Genomic DNA, 14,989 nt, shown 5'->3' on the forward strand with positions numbered 1-14,989 from the left:
AGGTTTGTGACTTCAGTGAATGACAGCTCCCAGCATGCTCTGGTCGCAGAGTCGCCCCGCCCCGTTCAAATGTGCATGCTGGGATGTGTAGTCCTTCTCTTTGGCTCTGTCGTGCGGATCCGGGCTGTGCGGACTACATTTCCCAGGCCGCCCCGCGGCGGGGGCGGGAGGTGGTTACAGGGCGGGGCGGTGGGTGTGGCTGGCTCAATAGCACTAGGCGGTGGCTCAGCAGCAGGAGCAGACACTGGGCTTTGTGTGGCTGTCTCGGGATGTCGGACGCGGGTGGCGGAGGTCCCGGCGGGGGCGGCGAGGAGGGCGGCCTGGAGGTGCCGGGCTCGGCGGTGCAGAATGTGGCCGATGTCTCGGTGCTGCAGAAGCACCTGCGCAAGCTGGTGCCGCTGCTGCTGGAGGACGGCGGGGAGGTCCCGGCCGCGCTCGAGGCGGCGCTGGAGGAGAAGGGCGCCGTGGAGCAGATGCGCAAGTTCCTCTCCGACCCGCAGGTGCACACGGTGCTGGTGGAGCGCTCCACGCTCAAGGGTGAGAGCCGGGCCGGGCCGGGCCGCTGCGGGGGGGCGAGGGGAATGGAGGAGGAGGGAAGGGTTGGGGGGAGAGAAAAGAGGGGGGGGGTTGGGCGGATCCTTTCTCCGCTGCAGACTGTAGTTGCCAAGATGGCGGCCGGTTTGCGCTGACTGTTCTTCTCCCGCTCCCTATGACATGGCTCTTATTACCCCTCCTATCCTCTGTCCCGATTTTTCACACTTGCTATCTGGTCATCCTACATGCCTGTGACCTCCCCCCATATACACACTCACAGAGTGAGGGACGGGTCTGTGATCCCCACCCCCTCCCCCAGGGGAGATGCTGACCCCACATGCAATAGGGTGGTAGAAAGGTACAACACTATGCAACAGGAAGAGGGGAGATAGGGAATTGCTGATGAGGCTAACTGCTTTCCACTCCCCCCCGCCCTGGTCCCCAGGGGTGGAACTGGCATCCCCTGTAATCTCTTCTATTGGAATAGAGAGAAGGGATGCTGTAACACACACACGCACAGCAACACCCTTGTCCATTCCCACAGGAGGGGAACGTAACATAGCCTTGGTCCTGAAAGCTAACCCAAAACCTATACAGACTTCCCTGTTAATACCTGACCTGAAAGGTAAGGTCGTCATGGTAGGATTTTTCCTTGGTCAGTTTGAGAATTATCAAAGGATAATTAGTTTCTGTGTGGCTAGTTCACAGATGCAGGCAGAGGGAAGCTCCCTATAACTTCATCTGAAGGACTGCACCTGCCACAGTGTTGCAAAGTGCTTCAGTGCAGCATAAACAGTGAATATGAGCCCCTGCTGTTGAAGGACTTGGATATGTGATTTTATGGTCTAGCCTTAGAGGCAAGAATGCTAAGCAACCGAGCTATATTAACATCAGCAAAAAGAACGAGGAGTACTTTTGGCAACTTAGAGACTAAAAAATTTTAAAACCCACTTCAGTTTATGCTCAAATAAATTTGTTAGTCTCTAAGGTGCCACAAGTACTTCTCATTCTTTTTGCTAATGCAGATTAACATGGCTACCACTGTGAAACCTGTTGACATCAGTGACGTTCAGTTAAAATAGAATAAATGTTTCAAAACCTGGCTTGTATACTTTTCTGTGTTAGGTATTTACATTGCGTCTAGCCCTTCCCCTTTGTATAGCATCTAGTAACTTTTTTATGGATGAATTGCTTGTAGGGAGGAATATAAACTACATTAGTTTCAGATATGGGGATGTAATAACAGATATCAAATTCTTTACAGTTAATTAGGTGGTCTAGTATGTCTAGCCCCCGATCAAAGCTTTTTCGCAATAGTTTGCGTGGAGAAATGGGGTGAGAGTGGGAAGTCAAAGTCCTTAAACAAAAAAAACCAGTTGTGTGCTAAATCCAGTTGCCCCATTTATGAGACAGAGTATGTCTATACTGAATGCAATCTGCGGCAGTCTCAGAGCCCAAGTCATTTGTCTTGGGCTGCTGGACTAAAGATAGCAGTGTAAATGCTCATCTCAGGTAGGAGACTGGACTCTGGGACTCATGCCCCTCACAAGGCCTGTGCTCTAATGTCTACACCACAGTTTTTAACCCCCTCAGCCCAAGCCCCGCAAGCTGTTCAGTGAGTTATTTTATTGCAATGTAGATGTACCTTTAGCGTACTTGGTTCCCAGTCTACCCCAGCATATTCAAATATTGTAGGCACAGATTATTTTTTCTGTACACCACGTTACATCTAAGAGAAAGTGCTCTGAGAGCAGTCTGCGAACATTTTGATATTAATCATTCCTTTCTGTAGTGGATACACTTCCTCACTCCTGACAGGATAAATCTTTTTTGAGGACATTGCTCTACTGAAACTTCATCCAACAAATGTGCCTTGGGCCAAATTTGTTTGGCCCTGCTCCCCCTGCCTCCATTCCCTAAAAACAAATCTCAAACAAGCCTTCAGCAGGATTAGTGCTTCTTCATTAGCAGAAGAATCTCTTTAAGGAAGGGCAGAGGAGTCAAATCGCAAGCTGTGTTCCTCTGCAGCTTTTTTTTAATCAGAGCTTGATCCATCTGATCATTCACCTCAGGCTTGCAACAAGTCATGTTATCCTTGTGGGTGTCTGTATTCGTAAGTATTTTGTGGTAGCATTTGGGTTGTAAACACCAAAAGTGAATTTTTTTTTTTTAGTTGGGATAGCTTGTCTCTAATATATGGAGTGTCTGGATCAGGAATAGGTTTGATCTTTTGGGGTCTGCAAAGGACTGTTGTTCTCTCAGGATATATCTATTGTAATTAGACACCAGTGCCTGGCCTGTACCAGCTGACTGTGGCTAAAGGGCTCCTTAGACATTAAGGCTCCAGCCTATGATGTGGGACAGTCCCAGAGCTCAGTCTCACCAAGCCTGTCTGCTCCACAATTAAGCAGTCCCTTCACTCAGGGACAGGGGGCTTAGGTGATTTTTAGTAGTGGTGTAGACGTACCCTGAGATGCTTTCTTTGTGTAGAGGAACCAGACAAAGGTCCACCTCTGTATGGGAAGAGTAGTTTTGCTAAAACTATAAATCTTGGTTTAAATACATCAAAAAGGAATCTATTCTACACTAATAGCCTAAATGGCAACTTTTAAAATAACACATTCTAGAAATGGATTTGTTAATATTTTTAAAACTGACCCACATGACTTTTATGGACACTCTTGGTCAGCTTCAGTCACTAAAAATGTATAGCTTGACCACTCATATGTTGAATTTTAAAAAGATGATTAAAAATACGCTGAAAAAAATGTGCTGGAAATATAGTACTGATGAGCTCACTAGAGCTGTGCTGCCTGTCAGCAGCACCTGTTGTAATAGACCTTACTTCTGGAAATATGCTGCTGGATTATCAGTGCTTTTCACAACTAATAGAAGTATTTAACCTCCTTACTCCTGTAAGTGCAGTGGGTGTCCAGTTCTAGCACTTGTGCTTTAAGAAGTCAAAATGTTTAGCATTGACTTTTCTGCAGTGACTTGAAAATGTAAAGCACCAGGTGCTGCTTACTATCACCTCTCAGAACAAGAGCCAGATTTCATATCCCAAAGATTCACCAGTTAATCTTAAACAATGGTTTCATCTGGACATCAAGGGCAGCTACCACAATGGACTACTACTAGTCCATGGGCTTTAGGTTCTGCAGTAAAACAAAATAAAACTCGGGTAGTTTTCTTTTGGAAGCATTGGGAGAACAGGAGAATAATGCTCTTGTTCATTTTTCTCACTTGGGTGTGTCTTCCTGAGAGCTTTTTGCTGCATTGCAGTAATTCACTGCAGAAGTGCCAGCATGCACAGCGATGACATCACTTTGTGACTCATTAGCTAAGTTAGGGAAACAGTCAATTTTCTCTTACATTTTGTACTTTTAATCTCATCTTCTCCTTAATATAATTATAAGTCTTTTTTTGAAAAATATCAAGACACATGATGAAAAGGAATTGAACTGATTTTGTGGCATGTTCTTGCAGGACTTTAAACATACTGAGGTAAGAGAACTTTATGTAGTTATAAAAAGCCATAACTCAGGCTTTGTACTGTGGGGACACTCTGCAAATCTCTCTTGAAATCCACATGTAAGGAGTTGGCTTGTAATTTGCTTTCACTATAGCAGTCCATACAGGACGCAGTCTAGGAAAAGGAGGACCAGTAATGGCCATGAAGTAACTCATCTCTTGTAATAAAGCCATAAAAACTTCTGTCTGGAGAAGTCATGCGTTTCTGGGTTCTAAGTCATGGGTTATTACAAATAAAAATATATTTTGTTTTGTTTTTATCCAATTCTGCTGACAACAAACGAAGTCATTCTGGGTATGATTTTAATTTAGTTGCCTTAGAAATGCTGATTAAAAATCAGACTGATTGTACAATTCTCAAGCTAAGTAACAAGATGAGAACTGGTGAAGCCTTATCTGGTTATTATAGATAGTATCTCGAACCCCTAAAAATACAACTTGAGCTGTATGGCACGCAGTACTTTGTGTAAAGTTCAAACCTAGATGAGAGATGGGTACAAATGAGCTCCTGCACAAGTAGGTGTGAGGTAGATGGGTTGGGGAGGCATGGGTTAATAGGATTTTAAATGTTAGAAGTTTTTAATATATCAAACTCTGTTTGCAGAGGATGTAGGTGATGAAGGAGAAGAGGAAAGAGAATTCATATCCTATAGCATTAATACTGACATTCATTATGGGCTGAAGTCAAACAGGTGAGTGCAGTTTTACTGAAATCTGATGTGAATGTTTTAGGACTAGGAAAAGCTAGTCCTATAATCCTTATGCTAACACACACAGTAATATGTAGAGTTTATATAGTGCTTTTGATGTTCAAAGTGCTCTACAAACATCTAGTTTCACAACAGCACACTCTCTCTCATACACTTGTATATTTATCTCTTGTCATTGTCTAACCCTAGCATGCATTTGTCTCTGTGAAGCTGAAATAGATTAAAAGCAATCTTACACCAGAAAATGGTGTGCTTTCAATTACCATGATTATAGACTTGCTTCATTTTCTGTCAGTCTAAAATGAATATAAAAACCTAATACATTCAGCTACTGCTACTAGTTTTAAAGCATTAGCACAAGTTTTGCTCTCACACTTTCAAAAGTGTACCTGGTAAAGCACAACAGCATATAATGTCAGATATACACCTCCTAATTTTGTGTTGTACCAGAGCTACTGTAACTTACTGTATTCTGGAATTAGATGTCTTATGGTTAACTATTTTTTCTTTGCTCCACAGTTTGGCATTCATTAAGCGTACACCAGTGATCGATGCTGACAAACCAGTGTCCTCCCAACTGAGAGTGCTTACTCTTAGTGAAGATTCTCCTTATGAAACATTGCATTCTTTCATTAGCAATGCTGTTGCTCCCTTTTTTAAGTCCTATATCAGAGAGTCTGGCAAAGCAGACAGGTAATTCTGTTAAATGCAAAGAATAAATTTTCAGTACTAATGAAAAATGGGTCAAAAAGAATGTAGGGTGAGATAAATAGGACTTGAAACACCTCACTTCCTGTTAAAATTAACTTAAAGCTGTTGGGGATTTAATTCGTTACATGAACACATGTACATGCAATTTATGTATGCTGTTGGTCTAGTTTTTCATTGATGTCTTTTTCCCTCCCCAGAGATGGTGATAAAATGGCTCCATCAGTTGAGAAGAAAATTGCAGAACTTGAAATGGGACTGCTGCACTTGCAGCAGAATATTGAAATTCCAGAGATCAGTTTGCCAATTCATCCAATTATTACTAATGTTGCCAAACAATGTTATGAGCGTGGAGAAAAGCCAAAGGTTACTGACTTTGGTGACAAAGTTGAGGACCCAACTTTTCTCAACCAACTACAGTCTGGAGTTAACCGATGGATTAGAGAAATCCAAAAGGTAAAATTGCAGAACCAAATGTCAGACTACACGGTAGAAACTCCTGTGTCATTCTTTAAGGGTGTGAAACCTCCTCTTTTGCTGTTGGTCTCTTAACTCTATTGTAAAATCTTACTCTAAACTTAGGGCCAGATTCTCAGCTACAGTAAATTGAGCTACACCAGTGTACAGTTGAGAACCTGGCTCATGTTCTTTGCCTTCAAGTAAATTGTTACTAATAAAATACTGGCTAATTTTGCATCTTTCCATTCAGGTAGTAAAAGACTGAAATTAAAAAAAACAAAAACAAAAAACACTTTAAAGGGACTGGTGCAGAAGCTGGTACTGAGTAGAGCAGATCTGGGAAAATGTTACTTATATATATAAAAGTTCTGCCCCGCAGTGGCTCCCATGCTTTGCTTTGGTGAAGGAGGCAGCTTACTTTGCATTGCCATAGTGTTGCTCTAACAGTAACTCAACTCTGCTCCACGTAAAGTTCTGAACCCATTGTGAAGGATGAACAGTATCCTGAATGAATGTCACTGAATTAAGTTAAACCTTATTGAAGTAGTTTTAACATCTTTGTAGTTCATCATATTAAAAATGCAAATGTACTGTTGTGAGATTGCTTGGTACTTCTTTAGCAGGAATCCAAGACTAATACAATGTTTCAGAAGGGTCTTTAGAGATCCAATGTGAAGCTTTAAGATTAAGGGGGTTTCCTTTAGGAGGGGAGGAGTAATGTAATTCCTCTGGTTATCAACCCTTTGAAGCCACATCCCTGTCCCCCGATATAGTTCAAACCAGATTCTCAAGAGACTAGCAAAGAGAAGACCTTTTGGATGAATAGCATGAGTTCAGACTGATCCGGGACAACTTCCTGATCCAGCTAGCGGATTGGACCTCGGGTCCATGGAGGGCCCCAATCCTTAGGGAAGGCTTGGAAGGACTTGCTTACTGAGTCCCCAAGAGATTGTGCTCGTTCTGAGAGAAGCTGTGATGAGCTGATAACCAGAAGGACTTCCCTATGTTGTGCAGGGGTTGAAGGACTGCTTCTGACAGTCTGTGTTAGGGCGTAGGTTCCTCATAAGCCGCCTCTGGGGTACTTAGTAAGGCCTTGACTTTCCAGCAAGGCCCCTTTGGCCGTCCCCTCTTTCTGGGACAAGCTCTAGGGCTTCCAGCATATCTACTCTTCCCTCTCACAGGAGAAGCAGAGTCTGAGCCATGCTTTGTTTCACTTCTTCCCTTCTGTTACAGGAGTAATGATGCGCCACTCTTCCTCCAAAGGAGCCACTGACTCCCTTGCCTGAGGTGGCTCTCTTCTCTGGGCATAATATCTATCTGCCAAGGGGGAGTGGGGCTTTTTCAAGTTGTGGTGAAGATAAATTTTGGAGGGGCTACTGTACAGTGACGATAGATATATTTCAAGTTAACTAAGCAAGTCTTGAATTTTTAGTGCTAGAAATAATTTGTGGATGGATGCTATAGTTGAGACAAACATAAGCAAAGCTGACTGCTCTATCCTTAATATATTGCAAACTTATACCTTAAGGTTTTATAGGATGCATGCATAGCACTTGGTGCAACACACACAGGCATAATCTAAAGAAGGATGAAATACTAGATTTTTACTTTTTCATGACCAAATTCTCACTCTTCCTGCATGGATACACTGAGGCAAAGGGTTAGGCCGCAGCTTCCTTCTTTCATTTCATTGCCAGCTCCTGCAATCATTGGATTCTGGAACTGATTTAGTATACCCAGCAGGTTCCCAGCGAGCATGGCTTATGTGGGAGTTTGGTCAGTGCCCTTCTGCATAACTGTCTAAACGAGTTCAGCCTACCTCAAGTATATACAACGTCACTTCCACTTGGCAGTGGCAACAACAGCTTTGTACCTTCTCCAGAAGTCTAAAAAAATATTTTCTCACCTGTGACAACACTCTAATTGGGCTCTTTTATCCTTAGGAACATTTTGTAACTTACAGCTTTTGTGTACAGCTACTACATGTAACGTCCACTATTACTGTTGTTGGTGAATTGCTTGCAGTGGGCTAGTGTAGACTGGATCTTTCCATTTTGGCATGTTGAACTAGTAAAGTTGTGTGGAGGCAGTTAATTTTCTTAGGTAGGTTTGTACTTCTATTAGTAAACAGTTACACAACAAAAGCGTGTACGACAACATTTCATTTATGTCTTTAAGGTGACCAAACTGGATCGAGATCCTGCCTCAGGCACGGCTTTACAGGAAATTAGTTTCTGGCTGAACTTGGAACGTGCTCTGTACCGCATTCAGGAGAAGCGTGAAAGCCCAGAAGTCCTCCTGACGCTCGATATCTTGAAACATGGCAAACGTTTTCATGCTACTGTCAGCTTTGACACAGACACAGGTAAGAAATTGCAATGTGCTGTAGATTTATGAGCAGTTTCTGTGGAAGTTTAGCTCTTGTGATAGAATTATGCTAGTTAAACATTAACATCACAATCAAAAAGCTTCACCTTCTATGAAGTGAAAACTGTCTTTCAACTGGGCAGATGGAGTTGACACAATGAGATCAATTAAATTTTAACTCTCTTGTATTGTATTTAGGCCTAAAACAGGCATTGGAAACTGTAAATGACTACAATCCACTGATGAAAGACTTTCCTTTGAATGACTTATTGTCTGCTACTGAACTGGACAAAATAAGACAGGCACTTGTGGCAATATTCACCCATCTGAGAAAAATCAGAAATACAAAGTACCCCATTCAAAGGGCACTGCGTCTAGTGGAAGCCATTTCAAGAGACCTGAGTTCTCAGCTACTTAAAGTATTGGGAACCAGAAAACTGATGCATGTTGCCTATGAAGAGTTTGAAAAGGTAAGTCTAGGGCAGGGGTGGCCAACCTGAGCCTGAGAAGGAGCCAGAATTTACCAATGTACATTGCGAAAGAGCCACAGTAATATGTCAGCAGCCCACTGTCAACTCCCCCGCCTGCTCCGAGCGCCTCGCGACCACCAGCAATCCTGCCAATCGGTGCTTCCCCACACCTCCTGATCTGCTGTTTCGTGGTGTGCAGGAGGCTCTTGGGAGTGCAGGAGGGGAGAGAAGAGGGCCCTCCAGGCTGAGGGGAGGGGATGGGAAGGGGTGGAGTGGGAGCAGGGTCTGTGGTGGAGCAGGGTCTGTGGTGGAGCCAGGGGTTGAGCAGTGAGCACCCCCCAGCACACTGGGGATGGAGCTACAGGTGCCAACTTTCCAGAGTCAGTGCCTATACAAGGAGCTGCATATTCTCTTTTGAAGGAGCCACAGGTTGGCCGCCCCTGGTTTTAGGGTGTCAAATGCAGTAATAGCTAACATAACACACTGAATGCAGATATAAGAGCATGTTATTTGAGAGTCAAACAAGTTTACATTCTTAAACTTTCAGGTTATGGTTGCATGTTTTGAAGTCTTCCAAACTTGGGATGATGAGTATGAGAAACTACAAGTGTTGCTGAGAGACATTGTGAAGAGAAAGAGAGAAGAGAATTTGAAGATGGTGTGGCGTATCAATCCTGCTCACAGGAAACTGCAAGCTCGTCTTGATCAAATGAGGAAGTTCAGGCGCCAGCATGAGCAGCTGAGAGCAGTTATTGTGAGAGTCCTAAGACCTCAGGTAGTGTTCCACTCCTTTCTAATTAGGGTAACTGCCTATACATCTGGTAAAGATATATAGCAGTTTCCCATTTCTTTATCAAAGTCTACATGCAGACACAAGCCAGTCACATTAAATGCATGAACTCACAAAAGCAAAATTACTTGTGTTCCCCTGCAAACAGCTGACTAAAGGAACCACAGGTGCAAAACACAAGCATAGCCATTAGGATTTGGGTAGAACTCTTAAAAGCATTCTAAATCCATCATGGAAAGGTATATACAGTTACTTGCATAGCTGTCAGCTTCTCTGCTGGATCTGTAGCAAGTTAAACAGTTATTTCAAAGTATTGCATCTGTGATACAGTGGTAAAGACCCATTTTCAGCTACATTAGAAACTTACCAGTACTAGTTCAATCTGTAACTGATCACTTTTTTATTCATGCAAACAGCAGTGCCTTTTCTCTGTATAATCTCTCTGCAAATAGAAAAAGAATCTGGGAATTTATTTTCAGGCCTTGAGAGCATGTTTTTAAATAGTCTTTAGTTTTCCAGTAGTCTTTAGTTTTCCCAAAAGTATCAGTCCTCTTAAATTATTCAGTGTTTATACCCTGACAGTAGTGAAAGAGTTAATCATTTTCAGTTTGCGTAATGAGAATGGTATTACATTTGTCAGCCTTTTTGCTAGTAATAAGGCTGAAGTATACAGATTTAAATCCATGAACAAAAGCACTGTAATGCTGGCTTGTTTTTCCATGTGATTAGGAAAATATGGATACTGTATACAATAACTTTAAGTTTTTGGATTGCTTGATTTTTTTTTTTTTTGAATGTGGCAAATAACCACAGCACAAGTTTTAAAGCGGAGACTCTCTCATAATTGCTAAACATTGTGCAGCATAAGGCATACTCTCCTTGTCTCGTTTGCAGACTAATGCCCTACAAAAACCATATTAGCACTGTTAGGTTCCAAAGGATTTAATCAACTGTAAGTACGGTGCAAAAAATTAATTGCATGTCTTTTTAGTGTGTACATAAAATGCATAACTTTCAACATGTATATGACACAAAGAAACCATTAGATCGGTTAAGTCTTGTAGAGTCAACTAATCTATGTGACTTTATGCAGGTCACTGCTGTTGCTCAGCAGAATCAAGGAGATGTACCTGAACCCCAGGATATGAAGGTAGCAGAAGTCCTTTTTGATGCTGCAGATGCTAATGCTATTGAAGAAGTAAATCTTGCTTATGAGAATGTTAAAGAAGTAGATGGCTTAGATGTTTCCAAAGAAGGTACAGAAGCTTGGGAGGCGGCAATGAAACGGTATGATGAAAGAATTGATAGGGTTGAAACAAGAATAACTGCTCGTCTACGAGACCAGCTTGGCACAGCTAAGAATGCTAATGAAATGTTCAGGATCTTCTCCAGATTCAATGCTTTGTTTGTCAGGCCTCACATTCGGGGTGCTATTCGTGAATATCAAACACAATTGATCCAGCGTGTAAAAGACGATATCGAGTCTCTTCATGACAAATTCAAGGTACAATATCCACAAAGTCAGGCTTGCAAAATGAGTCATGTTCGTGACTTGCCTCCTGTGTCTGGTTCTATAATCTGGGCCAAACAGATTGATCGACAGCTCACAGCCTACATGAAGCGTGTCGAAGATGTGCTTGGCAAAGGTTGGGAGAACCATGTTGAAGGCCAGAAGCTGAAGCAGGATGGAGACAGCTTCCGTATGAAGCTCAACACTCAAGAAATATTTGATGACTGGGCAAGGAAGGTTCAGCAGCGCAACCTTGGTGTGTGTGGCCGTATCTTCACTATTGAAAGCACTCGTGTTAGAGGCCGAACTGGAAATGTCCTCAAACTGAAAGTCAACTTTCTCCCAGAAATAATTACACTCTCCAAAGAAGTCCGCAACCTTAAGTGGTTTGGATTTCGTGTTCCACTTGCAATTGTCAACAAAGCTCACCAAGCAAATCAACTCTATCCTTTTGCTATTTCTCTGATTGAAAGTGTCCGTACGTATGAACGGACCTGTGAGAAAGTGGAAGAGCGTAACACTATATCTCTGCTGGTAGCCGGTCTAAAGAAGGAAGTGCAGGCTTTGATTGGAGAAGGTATTGCCCTGGTGTGGGAGTCATACAAACTTGACCCCTATGTACAACGCCTAGCAGAGACTGTCTTCAGCTTCCAAGAAAAGGTTTGTACTGCTCATTATGTTCTTCTTTCCAAGTGAGAGACTGCACATATCGGTGGCAGTTGAGTTTATCAGCAACAAAATAGTTTAGTTTTGCATTGTATACTATTCAGGACAACAGCTGTCCTCTTCTTGGAAAATAATCTGACTGTGTGGAATCTAAGCAATAGATGCATAATGTCTTATAGTATTGAAGTCACTGACCAGAGAAACAATTGACAAGGTGTATGCTCTCAGATTATTACCTGGTAATGTGGCAAATGTTCTCTTTTGGGGGTTGGTAGAGAAACCATACCTTATCAAAAATGCTAAATTAGTAAAGTAGCTACTGAAACTCTTCAGTGATTATAACATGAACACACTTCTTAATGCTTTATATTCTAATATAGCATCAGTTACCTTTCAAAAACTTGCATGCATGTTTCTCAGTATCTCCTTTTTAGATTAAGGGAATTAGCCAAATTCTGACATCTCCATTATCAGGCAATTTCCCGGAGACTTCAGTAAGTTTCAATGAATGGAAATAGAGTTATGACTCGCTCCCTCCCAAGAATGGATGTAGCTTTGTTTGTGAGAGAGGGATCACTTCCATCAACATGGCAGATTGGTATCAGTAAAGTACTAAAAATAAATTTTCCCTTAGGTGGATGATCTGCTCATTATTGAAGAAAAAATAGACCTGGAAGTTCGATCCTTGGAAACCTGCATGTATGATCATAAGACTTTTTCAGAAATCTTGAACAGAGTTCAAAAAGCTGTGGATGACTTGAATCTTCATTCCTATTCCAATTTGCCCATCTGGGTCAACAAGTTGGATATGGAGGTAGGTCCTTCACTCAAAGTGCACAGCCTTCAAAGATGATATGTGGCAAAGTAGTTTGTCACTAACAATGTGTTCTACCAGTCTGTCAAGTGACCTAGAGTGAGAATTTCCAATCTATTTGCCAGTTCCTTGCATATCTCTTCCAAATGCCCTTTAGGACATCTGGCAGGCTCTTAGGCAGACAGATAAAAGTGCTTAACTACTGATGACTGGAATTAATGGATTCCAGGGGAGACTTGCCAACTCTTCAGCTGACAGGATAATAGCTAAAGACTTAATTGGTGGTTGAACGTGGCAGGATAGGGAACAGGTTTTCAGATGTGGATGAACATGAGCACCTTAATATGGACAATACTAATCATAATGCTAAGATGAAGTTGTCTGTGTTAGGACAACATGGCAGTAAATCTGATATTTAGGTCCTCTTAAACATAAATTTTAAATGCTCTAAACTGTAGTCTAACATGTTGACTTAAACTTCCTTTGCTTCAAAAGTGTTTGTTTAAAAACAAATTTAAGAGTCCTGCTGTGTTGGAAAGTTTCAGGGATTTCTTGACAATGGGAGAGACTACATGATGAAGTGTCTTTCTGCCAGTTTTCTTTGTATTTATTTTCAATATGGCTTCTTTGTCCGTTAGATTGAACGAATACTAGGCGTTCGTCTACAGGCTGGGCTGAGAGCTTGGACCCAAGTTCTTCTTGGACAAGCTGATGATAAAGCAGAAGTTGACATGGATACAGATGCGCCTCAAGTCAGTCACAAACCTGGAGGGGAGCCTAAGATCAAAGTAAGTTATATTTGACTGTTACTCATTATGCTTTTTTGTTAAAATGAGAATACAGAACCTTGATTAGAAGTAAAAATACTCTCGTGGTACATACTTCTAGTTACGGTCCTGATTTGTATTTCCCTGGGGGTTATATGCACGTACCATGGAGGAGAAGCTGGACTTTTTGAAAGTAGTAGCATCTGTTGGTCCACATGTACGCCCTTGCTTCGGTGAAGTCAAGAGAACTTTTGGTACTGAGGGATCTCGCCTTTCTACATTAGACTTTCCTCCTTTTAGGTCATGTTCTTGCCCATTCCCCTACGACTCCTGTGGATCCACCAGTTCTGAGGGCATCACCTTTTGAACTGGGCTTTGATTTTTTTTGGCTTTGAGGACTTGGATGGGGTGCACGATCTGCCCTTCCCATAAGCAAGTGTTGGCAGGTGCTCCTCTTAGTCCAACTCTGACAGTACTGCTGGAACCAGATCAGTTCCTTTCATCATCTCCAGATGCTGTAGTGTCTGCATCTCCCTCCTGACGCCCATATGACTATTGTGAGTGCCAAGAACTGTTACCTACAATGGCTAATACCCTCCACATTCCACTGTACAGAACAAATAGCACCAGCACTAGCTGTGTGATATCTTACACGCCTTGTTACTTAACAAGCAGTGCTGCTTTTCTTCAACTGGCCTGGACTGTTTAGCACACTCCAGCCACTTGCACACCTACGCCTCAAGACAGATGATTCCCTCAGACTCCAGAGCTGCCCCGTGATCACTGGGTATCTATGCACCAGCAACCAAGTGCAAGTCTTACTCAGCCTAGAAGTGTACTCTCTCCTGCAAAGGGAAGTGAGAGAACCTGTTCCTATGACCTATCACAGTACAGGATTCTCTTCCACCTATTTTCTAGTCCCCAGGAGGGGCATGTGGAGACCTGTCTTAGACCTCCATCTCAGCCTCTTCATACACAAGCCAGAGTTTCATATAGTCACCGTCACAGCCATCATTCATTTGTTAGAAAGAGGAATGTGGCTTACAGCTTTGGATATGCAAGATGCTTACTTCCACATGGATATCCATCCTACTTACAGACGTTTCCTCAGATTCCAGGTTCTACCTTTTGGACTCACCATTGCTTCAAGTTTTCACCAAAGTTTTTTTTTTTCTGAGGAGCGGTGGATCACCTCCACCGCCAAGGGGGCTTTATATTCCCTCCCCTTTGGCTGCTAGCAGCACAATCAAATCGTGAAGGGTCATTCCTAGACCTCCATGCTGCTTACACTTCACTCCTCCCTGGCGTGAGTGTAAACATGAAAAAATCAGTTGGATCCCACACAGTTTCTAGAACTTACTGGGGCTTGTATCAGTGCAATATCAGCACACACCCACCTCCCGGAGAACCTGTTCCAGGCCATACAAGACTTGATTTCCACAGTAATTTCCAGTCCTCCTCTTCTGACTAGGACTTGCCTTTCTTTTCTTGATCATATGGTGACATGTACGTCGCCTCCCATGCCAACAGCAAATGCACCCAATATTCCTCTAGGAAAGTGAGGGGTTCAGTGACCTTTTTCCCAAGGTGATGCCCTAGTCCTCTGCATATTGGACCAGATCAATTATGCCTTTCCTCCCTAGAGCTTCTGCCATGTGTCCTA

At 42.6% G+C, this 14,989-nt stretch overlaps 1 protein-coding gene across 1 annotated transcript in view; it reads left to right on the forward strand.

Moving 5' to 3' along the window:
• Window positions 1–211: 211 nt before the first annotated feature.
• DYNC1H1 (dynein cytoplasmic 1 heavy chain 1) overlaps window positions 212–14,989 on the forward strand; it is a 70,051-nt gene continuing 55,273 nt past the window's right edge. Inside the window, exons 1-10 of the mRNA XM_032777405.2 lie at window positions 212–537; window positions 4,670–4,757; window positions 5,295–5,468; window positions 5,684–5,939; window positions 8,121–8,307; window positions 8,508–8,779; window positions 9,327–9,554; window positions 10,663–11,739; window positions 12,380–12,559; window positions 13,198–13,347. Of these exons, the coding sequence (XP_032633296.1) occupies window positions 270–537; window positions 4,670–4,757; window positions 5,295–5,468; window positions 5,684–5,939; window positions 8,121–8,307; window positions 8,508–8,779; window positions 9,327–9,554; window positions 10,663–11,739; window positions 12,380–12,559; window positions 13,198–13,347 (2,880 nt within the window). The 5' untranslated portion in view covers window positions 212–269. The remainder of the gene's footprint in view (window positions 538–4,669; window positions 4,758–5,294; window positions 5,469–5,683; window positions 5,940–8,120; window positions 8,308–8,507; window positions 8,780–9,326; window positions 9,555–10,662; window positions 11,740–12,379; window positions 12,560–13,197; window positions 13,348–14,989) is intronic.

Source organism: Chelonoidis abingdonii, chromosome 4 (genome assembly GCF_003597395.2).
Source record: "Chelonoidis abingdonii isolate Lonesome George chromosome 4, CheloAbing_2.0, whole genome shotgun sequence".
Taxonomy (NCBI): Eukaryota; Metazoa; Chordata; order Testudines; family Testudinidae; genus Chelonoidis; species Chelonoidis abingdonii.